The sequence below is a fragment of the Pygoscelis adeliae genome, unplaced genomic scaffold (genome assembly GCF_000699105.1).
Source record: "Pygoscelis adeliae isolate BGI_AS28 unplaced genomic scaffold, ASM69910v1 Scaffold302, whole genome shotgun sequence".
Taxonomy (NCBI): Eukaryota; Metazoa; Chordata; class Aves; order Sphenisciformes; family Spheniscidae; genus Pygoscelis; species Pygoscelis adeliae.
The window spans coordinates 1,729,418-1,740,274 of NW_008824372.1; the positions used below are offsets into that span (position 1 = coordinate 1,729,418).

Below are 10,857 nucleotides of genomic sequence, written 5' to 3' on the forward strand. Positions count from 1 at the left end.
GGGGGGGAGGAATGGAGATAGGATAGGAGCATGGTAGTAGATGAGGGCTTTCAGAAATCTTAACAGTCACAGACAGAATAGAGATGAAAGTAGACCAGAAAATATCAGTACCATATCCGTTTAGCCTCTTTTCCTGGTAAGAACTTGCACACAGCACTCGTGCACATTAGGCAGGCATGAGAAACTTCCTTCCCACAAGGGGACTTCTGAAGAGCAGGCTGGAGAACACAGGTTCCAAGATCTGCTTCAGGTCTTTCCTGGTCTGAGGAGTCCTGACCTTTCACAGCTGCCCCATGCCAGTGTGACCTGAGTTTCTAAGTATACCAGGAAATTTAATTACAAAATTTCTTCTTTACTTTTGCCACTTACCTCATGGACATGGCCGTGCTGATACAGTTTGGAGAAAGGAAAAAAACCCTTATCTTTATCTCAGATACAGCACTTAGTGTTAAAAAGCAAGTGTAGCAGTTTCCAGCAGGACCAACTGAGCAAGCAAGTCGCAAACATTAATTAAGCTCAGAACAGCATTTACGTAGGCAGAGTCGAGCATAAACTTAAATCACTGTGCAGCCTCACCTCGCACAGAAGGATGAAGCTCAGGGCTTAACTCCACAAAAAATAGAAGATATGGAAATAGTCTGGATGTGTTTAACAGGTCTTAAGCTTCAGTAGTAAACTCTAGACAGAAGCACGAGGGCTCCTGCTCATCCATGCTTCACAAATACATTTGCAACAGGTAAAGTTCCTGCCGTTCCAATAAGCACTGACAATTTCATAGCAACCCGCAAAGGCTTTTAAAAGCCTCTAATAAAATATAACTGAATGCTAATTTCTCAGCAATCCACGTCTGCTCACTTCCTACAGCTACATGTAGCAAAATCTTCTGCAGTCACAGGCAAATTTTAGACTTAACCACAGACACTGTGCGACATTATGTGGTAGCTACAGGATGCTGTCTTACTAACAGAACACATTGCCACTAATTTCAATGTACCATAGTGCAACAACAAAATCACTAAAAGGGAACAAAATGTCCATTAGTTTTTCTAAATGACACAAATCTGAACACTGGGAGGAAAATAAAGAAAGAAGGGAAAGCAGAGCAGGAATTTCTGCTACAAGAGCAGTACCAACCACAGCAGTAGAGATGAACGCCTGGGCAATGCAGGAGGAGGGAGGAACTTGAAGCAGCCTTGTACAGTTTGCCACCAAATATCTGATGGGGGCAGAAGAGCTCCATAATAGATGGCAGACATCTACTGCAGACAAAAATAGGCTACATCACGACAGCGATAGGTGCCACCAAATCAAATGATGATGGAAGACATGAATCAGAAAAATGAGAATTATATTGCTTGACTGCAATTCTTATGTTACGCAGTTTTTGTCATTATTAAACCACAACTTCTCCATCATATACGTTGTTTCTCTGTCCTTGTAGCTTGTATAGCCCGTATGTTCACAACAGATGGATCAACGCTGTAGCTCAGTGATATTTTTCTAATTAAAGTTGTATTTATGAAATTCTTAAAGAATTTCAAAGGAAATACTCCCTGCTGAGGCAAGGTGAGTCAGCGTTTCTTCACTGTCAAACACCAAAATCAAGTGAAATTGGTAGTGTTTTATTTAAAAAAAAAAAGCCAAACTTATTTAAAAGATAAGATCACAAAGAGCTGAAGGAGACAAATAGGCAAAGTCTTGAGAAATTGAATATCAAGCAAACAAACAAAAAAATCAAGTGAAGGTTTGCTGCATACACAATCCATAGAGAGTTGAGTAGAAACCCAGGGGTCCAGAGGACTCTCAACCCTGATCACTGAATGTTATCTGCCAGATACTTTAAATAAATTATTTCTATTTCTTAAGCTTCATTAAATAATTCTCAATGAGATGAAATAAATTAGGAAAATTTAGGGTTAAAGTAACACTGTGTGAAACAACTTCAGACGTCTTATAACTTAAAGACAGTGTTTAAAGTTTGAGTTCACACTTAAATTAAATGCAAGAGATGAAGCTGCTCTAATAATTTCAGATTTTACCTGGCTCTTTACTGACTCCATCATTTGAACTGTGTTGTAACTAATTTTGCAGTACAAATTGTTGAACAAAGAGTTATAGTTTTAGCAATTTAGCAATTCATGAATTTAGTCAATTATGACAGTGTGGCAGACTGAATGCTAAGCTGGCTTCCCAAATGCCAAAACCACTGATGCCTTTTATAAGGTTGATCATGCTTTCCTGATTTCACTGAATCATAAACCAAGAAGCTCTGCTAGTAATCATATCAGTGATTTCAAATTTACGTGTAGTTGATTTTTAAATGCATTACATCTTTATACTGTAAAGTCAGTAAAAGCTGTCATGTTATTTAAAGCTGTATAATCATCTGCACTTAACCTGCGAGTTGTCTACCATTAATTTGTAACTTCAAGCAGAATCAACACACTTTAAACCTAATACCTACAGACACATGCCATAGCTAAGATAGCATGTCTCAGATAGAAATAACTGCAAGATACTATGTTAATATTGCAACACACATGGTGCTTTTCATAGAATATCGAACAGACAACATTCTGTCCTTCTTTGTGACAAATCTAGCATTTTTATTTTCCAATTTTTACTGTGTGTTTCCTACACAAGTTAAGTCAAGGGTAGCTCATGTAACTATTACAGCTCTCAAAATCATGTAGATTTCATAGCAATACTGCAGAAGTCTTAGTCTTTCTATCTTTTTTGGCAGGGGGAATAGAAATCCCCACTTCTTGAGGTGTAGGGTTGCACTGAGCTCCTGAATAACTCCTCCAATTCTTGTGCCACATTGTGAGACAGTGCTGTTACCAGCTCTTGGGAGAGAAAATGGGGTATGTCACCTGGACTTGGCAAAATTTCCTAGGAAAAGAAAGAACCCAACTCTCCCACCAAACTCTTTTCCCCCTCCTATAGAAGACTACCTGCTACAAGACAAAAGGTAGTAACATAACAGGCAGGTTATGTTACTACCTTTAACAGGCAACATAATTTCTTTACCAGTGATTGAGAGTAGCATCCCCACCTAATTTTAGGTCTCATTCTCCATAGCAGTTGAGATCTGGGCAAGCTGTGGGTAGTGCCCTCTCAATGAATAATTTCCAAGGGACAAGCCAATTCATGGTCACTTGTGAACCAAACTCTTTCTTGAAAAGTTTTTTGAGTTCTTGGCAAATAATGGATTTACTGTTATCCAAAAATTAGTGTCCCTTTCTGCAAGCATTCAGGTTTTGTCCAAAAAATATCTGAATATACCACAATATCTAAACACATCAAGTGACCCTGTCCACAGACTGAGACGAGGGCCAGACATCCTCTGCCAAAACACCTCTGGGAGTTCAGGACATCACAGTCCCGACAACTGAACTGGCAGATTTTTCCTTTCCTTAACCAAATCAGTGAAAAGTAAGCCAAGGTACTTTAAATGGCCTTCAGCAGCAGGTAATGCTCACTTAACTGCCTTCACACAGCAGCAGATGAAGAACTTCCCTAGTGAGTGAGTGGACTCCCCTGCTATCCAGGCAAGGGGAGCACACCAGGTCCAAGGCTGGCAACTGGGTTCAGCCAAGCATCTGGATCACCAGAGAGGTCCACAGCAATGAAGCAGGTCCAAGGTTAACCTGGGAAGTCAGTCCATAGGTCTGGGTTCTGATCAACTGAGAGAGCAAGAGTCCGCTTAAAAGCGGCTCCCAAAGGAGCAGTTGCAGGCCCTTGCTGATACTACACCTAACCTTCTTCATAACAGCTCTTACCAGCCAGCTGACCCTGAACACAGACAGCTAAACTTCTAGAAGCTGGGGAGTGCACTCAGGGCCCTGACACATGCATACGTATTCTTCAGTGCAACCAACCACCTAGAATGGTCATTTTGGCAGTGATCAACTCACTAGACATTTTGTCTATCACAAATCCATTCAAATTAAAGTATTTATTTCCGCTTCTTTCTAGTTCTTCTTGGCCTTGCACCAAAACCTGATAAAACCATGCACCAATGAGTTTTGTAAAATAATGGAAGAATAGAATTACTTTTTTTTTTATTGCTAACCCCAGAGATGCTGCAAATAACTCTCTACAGCAAACTGGATTCCAAATTCTTCCAAATGTCTTCCAGGCTTTCATGGCTAGTCACCTGATACTAATTAGCCAAGATATTGTACTAATCAGTACTCAGTAGATGATCTCCCTTTCACTAGTTAGAGATAACATGCTGAATAACTTGTTGACTATATCAGTTTTGCTCAAAGTCTTTTGAGCCAAAAGGCTTACTGCTTTCTACAGACTTTGGGTGAATTATTCAAGTGCTTCCATTTTCTTATCAGAGAACCCAGCACAAAGAAGCGGGATTTAGGAAATGTGGAGGGAAAGGAGGGAGAAATGTTTCATAGTGGTGAATTACTTCAGCTCAAAGATACGTAGTGTGCAGAGACTATGGAAATGGACATCCATGGAAAACAAAACTGAGCAACAGCAAAGCTCCACACTGCCACTAGATTCCAACAATCACAGCTTTTATTTCAGCACTTTTCAAAGCACAGGAATGAGAGATGCTGCGCTTGACTACAGTCTCGCTGCCTGGGACAGGAACGACAGACACAGCTCCATGCTGCCACCATGGTTTCTCCAAGTCCCTTGATCAGATCATTACAGCCAGTAAAAGTATGAACCAATTTTCTCCCTTTCTCACTTGTTTTGATATTTTACACACCAGAGAAAGTCACTGTTCGGAATCCACAGCACTTTTCATTTTCCCTTACCCTCTTGGTTATTTAGAGCATCTGTTTATATCACCATCCTTAGGCAGGAACCAGATGTTCCTTCAGACACTAATCAACTTTGATCATAGCTGAAGCTGGTTAGAGATACATTTACAATTTATGCACACACCCATCTTCCATGAAGATATGAGAAAGTTTCAGGCAGGACTGGGGTGGGGAAAGGCTGTATTTGCAATCACTTAATCTCAGTCTTTTTCATAAAAGAAAAAAAAATACATCACATGTAAGTACAACTGCAGAATGCTGAATAAGGCAAGCAATGGGTCATCTAATTGCATCTTGAATTTAATGCTGTTAAACAACAGGCCATATTTATCTTGTAATCTTACATGTGTAAATAAGTGCACAGCCAGAATCAGTACTACCTCAGCTTGAGTGCACACTCAAGCATGTCAAATCTCTGGAGTAAACTGTAGCTTAAACAACTCAAGACTTTTGCCTTTAGCTTACTTAGAAAAGGCTGATGAGTCTGAGGGCAGTCAAGGTTTCTGAGCCCACATAAGACTATGCACAATCAAGAAAGTTCCTGTTTTGTCATATCTCTGGGCAGAATGTTGTATTTAATGGAAGCCAATAATCAAGCATAAACACTCAAACACTGAAATTACAATAATGCTAAAGGAACAGCAGGAACACACATTTTCCTTTAGAAAACTTGACTAAACTAAGAACAAAACTTGAGAACTACTTTAGCTACATTTTTTACTTGGTTCTGTTAAAAAAAAACAGATTTCTGTGCTCTCATTTTAGTCTTTGTTCACCAAATAAAACATGCGAGAGTAACATTGAAACTAAACAGCAGTCAAAAGAATGGGTAAACTTTACACAGCTACAAAATACTTTAAGAAAATAAGTGTTCACAAGAAGATTGGTATTAGAGATTAAGTTTTACAGTTGCCATGATACCTAAATTTGTTTTGTTATGTGGCCCTCTGGCTTCTTCATCGATATGAACTATTGTAAATAAAAAAAACTGTAATAAAAAATTCCTTTTTCTGAGCAATTTGAAATCCTGCTGACTCTTTGTTTTTGCAACTCCAAGGGCCTTCACAAATGCTATCCCCAGTTCTGGGGATAGCTACATTTCTGGAAGTGACTGAATGGGTTGATAAAAAGCAGTAGCACTCTTTACTTGAATAGATGATATCAAGTCTTAAATCTTTCACAAACACTGCTGTTCTCATTAAAGAAACACATTATTTATTTTGTGTCTCATTCAGTCACTGCATGCTGCTGAACAGCTCTTTTCCTCTGCCCAAGTAGGGTCTTGTTAGCTAGAAAGCATTGTTTAAGTACCATCTATGCTACAAATGGGAACAGGTTTATGAGTAAAGAAAGCATACACATGATAACTGAGGCAAAGCCAGGACAGTGAACTTATGACAAGTCTTCCACCTTCATGTTACAGGAATGAAATACCTTTACAGAATGAAGCAACCAGTAAGCAAGATTTTATTTATTCTACTTTATAGAGAAGATGACATTTTATATTTCTGTGCAGCTATTTTTCATCAGGTTTTTCAATTTTTTTAGGTGATCTAGAAGAGAATTAAGTGAGATTTTAAGAAATACACAGAACAAGAATGGAAAAGTAAATACAACAAAACTCAGAGCCATATCAACAAATGTTGCAGCATTCCCAAAGTGTTTATTTGGATTCTATCTATGAGTGCACCTGTATTTTTCAGAATGCGCATTAGGAAGCAATTCCAAATTAGAATAGAGGAACTGGAGGGCTCAGGTTAAGGAGGGTGAGGTATTACGTCCCGAAGCACCATACATGCTCTGGATCATGCAAGAGAGGGGAAGCTATGCTGAAGTGCATGAACTTCATTTCCACAGCTTCCCTCAGCCCCGCGACAAAGGGTTCCCACCCTGCAGGCACACACCCCAGAGATACAAGTACCACTACAAAGGAAAATGTGAACATTGCTAGTACAGCTGATTGCCTCCCTCTTGTTCATATGCATAGGGGAGATTGCTGCTGCCACTTTCTTGCAACAGTGGTTTGGAAGCAAGCAAGCTACATTTAAAAATGCCAAGTATATCAGATTTTCCAGTCTCACGTTCCAAAGATTTTTAAAAGATTCATTTCTGTCCAGGTACATCAGGAGTTTTAGCCACTCTTGACCCTTGCTCTTGACAGGCATCTCACCGTGAAGCCTGCCTTATAGTCACAGTCCAGAGGGCTATGCTCCAGATGCAATCCAGAGATTGCTGGTCAACAGTCTCACTGTCTGCCCCCTCTTCTCCCCACTACATCCATCAGTTCGTTACCACAAAGGAAAATCCTCTTGTGCAAAACCTAAATTTGAGGTTAGCTCAGGCACACTATAAATGCTGTACAAAGCTTCTCCACCAGACTGAAATGCCCAAATTAGACATCAGACAAAGGTGTATTTCCCCGAAGTGTGATGAAAAAGCAAGGCAGCATTTCCTTGGTTATGTCACTTTAGACCCGTAGTATACATCTTTATTGTCTGCCAGAAAAATGGTGCAATATGCAAACATTAAAAAGCAGCTGGAAATTCACTAAAGTCTACAGAGGGACAACTGGTCATGGAGGTCTCTGGGTGGTTTAGCCCCCAAAGAGGGCCTTTCCTCACATGCATTTAATTTTCCTCTTTCAGACTCCAGTCCCCTCCCTTCTCTCAAATATGGAAAGGAGAAATCCTGAACAACCCCTTTTCTTCAAGTCACAGTACATACCAGCTGAGGAGATGACAAACAGCAACAAGAACTGCTCTCACATCCACCTCTGAGACAGCTACTTGGTTAAGTAGCAGAAGAGCCACCGTTCACAGAAAACCTTTCTTAATATGGCATGCTTCTCAATAGGAAGAACAGCTACAGTTACTGCTTCTCAGTAATCAAAGGCTGTTATCTACCAAAACTTGACTCCTAAATTTGTTCTCACACATACCAGATGTTGTAGCAGAATGCAGTTACTGTCAGATTAATAGTTCTCATTTTTCCAGTGACTCCTGCCAAGTGATCCAACTCATTCAGGCCAGTGGTTTCCAAACTTCAATTGCGCACCCCTATCAGTATAAAATTTTTGAGCATGGACTGCCAATACATGCATATTTATTTATAAACTATATACATGTACTACAGAACTAATACATTATGTACATTATAAAACATACACAAAAATAGAAATTAAAAAGAAAAATATAAAATAAACATTCTTTCAAAAAATTATTTTTCTTATTAATGGTACAAAAAATATTTCCCTCCCACACTCCAATGGACTGTCTTGCACACACCCCACTTTGGAGATCACTGATCTAGGCAAAGGTGGTAACATTTCATCAGACCAGCTGACATAGCTGGGAGAAAGGACATCTCACTCCAGGTCTTTTTCCATATTCCCATATTATTTACCAAATATGCTTAGGCCTGTTCAATCTCCCTGCTCATACATGAAGTAAAGGAACTACAGTTTTAAACCAACAAATCAGAGCTTGCTTCATAAACTTAAGTTGCTGGATTTGGGTACAAACTCGGAAAACTTATCAACCTTCCCCAAAACTCTCCTGAAACAAAGATCGTGAGTTCACTCACAATGAAAAGAGACCCAGTAAGCAAACCTGAAGCTATTAAGAGGTCTCTTCTTGAGGCCTCCTAATGGTTCAACTGGCATGGCTCAATTGCAAAGTTAACCCATCCTAGGAGGGCATACGCTTCTCCTAATGACATTATTACTATTTCTATTCTTTTAACTGTTGACAAGAAACAAAAACCTCAGATACAGCTCCAGGCAGACTCCTTCAATGCTTCTCCCAAGAGGAAACTTTACTCACTGCCTTAGAATGATATTGTAACTTATGATAATACTTTGCAATTACCACCTATAAACACAAGATATGCTAATTTCTGGATGACTATCGGGGAAATACATTGAAAGCATATTATACCACCGAATACTCTGAAAAGGTTTTCACTTGGAGTATTTCAAAGTAGGCTTCAACGGGAGGAAAACAATGTACAACAAGGGAACTATCTTGCTACAGAGGCAAGGTGAGGCAACCATGACTGAGAAGATCTTATTCGGCCCCAATCCATCATCATCTAACCAACATCAAAGAAACTGTGGTATATGAGAACAAGTTTTCATACCGAAAAAAATCTATGTAAGCTTCAGGACCGTGCTATCTCAACAGCATCAAACACTAGCAGGATTGCTTCTCTTGGTCCAAGAGTCATGGTCAGACCCTCTTTAATTAAGAGCATATGAACCAGAAGTCAGTTTCACAATGCTTCCTATCTTTATCAAAGGGTTTGTCCTCCAATGTACAAGCCTGCAATGAATTTTAGGAAAATATAGGTTACAGCTCAAGTTAAATCAGAAACCTAGTTTTTTTTAAAAAAAAAAACGAGTGCTTCAACTAAATTGATCTGGGAAAGAAGAGAGATGGTAAGACAAACACTACTTCTTGATATCATCAATAAGCCAATAAGCATAGCTTTGCAAGAACATGTCACAGAACAGAGACTCATTTCGGTGAATGCTTTTTCCACACAGGCTAGACAAACTAAAAAAAACACAGCAGTGATCCTGTATCAGCACAGTGGCCAGGCTGATCTAAATCAGATTCAGTCAATCTGGCACTGCAGTTCAATCGCAGGCTACAGCCAGTGTTCCCAGAGCCTCTCAACAGCCTAAAAGATCAGCAGCGTCATTCACTCAAACTGGAATTCCTCACTTTTATAGAATACACAATAAAACAAGAGGGGAAGAAAAAAGCCATCTACGTAAATGCAAGGGTTTGTTGCAGGAGCTAAATAACAGCTGCTACAGAGAACTACTCTGGCTGCTGCTCTTCCCATCACTCCTTGTTTGACTGCGGTGCGCCATCCAACCAACCAAATGTGTTTCAAAAGTAGCTCTCATTTCACTGATCAAATACATAAAAAATAAGCCACCTGCCATGTGAGAAAATGACTAATGCTTGCATCTTTTAAGCTCTTTGGTTCACCACTGAAGAAGTTTTTGAACACAGCAGCATTAGTGTTCGCTGAAAGAAACTTGCTTCTAAAAAACAAGATTCAAAAGGCTTAAGAAAACATACAAGGAGATGATAAAGACCAAAGGTAAATCTGAGTGACTTACTGCTGCTGCTGTGGCCTCCTCTCCACCTACATAGATAGAAGAAGCAATCTCCATCACGGACAAGTTCGTGGGAGCATCTGTAGTAGATGACGATCTGGGCCGACCTGACTGAATATCTTGGGCAGACCTCCTGTTGATCTGCGGGCTTCCTTTCGGGGCGTCTGCCTTGCCCCGCCTGCTGTGCAGGCTTGTCCCTCTCTTCATTTTAGGTGGCACTCTGATCTGCTGAAGCACCCGGTTCAGAGCTGTGGGGTGGGTGGAGACACCATCAATTTCAGCACAGACGCTTTGGCTTTCCAGATCCATTTCAGGCTCCAGATCAGCCTGAGCTTGCTGAACATCATGCGGAGAAACCGACGACCTCCTGCGCTGATGCTGGAAAAGGTGCTTCAAGCCTTGACCAATCACATTAATGTTCTCCAAAGCATTATGGGTTATTTTGGATAATTTTTGCTCTGATTCATGTTGTTTTTTGGTCTCTTGATCTTGGGATTTGCCTCCAGGATCAGGGTCATCACACAACTGTTCAGTGCCAGAGGGCTCCATTGATGACACCCAACAGATTTATTGGACTACTCATACATAAATACGTCCCCTGGCTTTAAAAGGCTTGTGTTTGTTTGAAAAATGCCAAGATTGTCAGCCAATTAGGTGTGCAATTGCTTCAACAGTGACTACACATGCAGCTGTGCCACGGTGATCTCATGCTTATCTAATGTTAAACAAAAGAGTCATTATTATACATCCATGCAGAAAGTAGTGGGTTAAAAAATCCAATGCGCAAAACATGCCATTAACAAAACAAAATGTATCAGTTTTCCGAGCATCCCTCCATGTGGTATTAGTTGCATCTAGGCTGTACGCAGAAGCCAAAGCTTGTATGAGACAAGTCATTCATTGCCTAGGGGAAAAAGCCCAGCACAAAGGATATAGGAA

General features: G+C 40.1%; 1 protein-coding gene across 1 annotated transcript in view; it reads right to left on the reverse strand.

Moving 5' to 3' along the window:
- Nucleotides 1-10,627, reverse strand: part of TMCC1 (transmembrane and coiled-coil domain family 1) — a 98,807-nt gene extending 88,180 nt beyond the window's left edge. Inside the window, exon 1 of the mRNA XM_009320103.1 lies at nucleotides 9,922-10,627. Within this exon, the coding sequence (XP_009318378.1) occupies nucleotides 9,922-10,467 (546 nt within the window). The 5' untranslated portion in view covers nucleotides 10,468-10,627. The remainder of the gene's footprint in view (nucleotides 1-9,921) is intronic.
- Nucleotides 10,628-10,857: the final 230 nt, after the last annotated feature.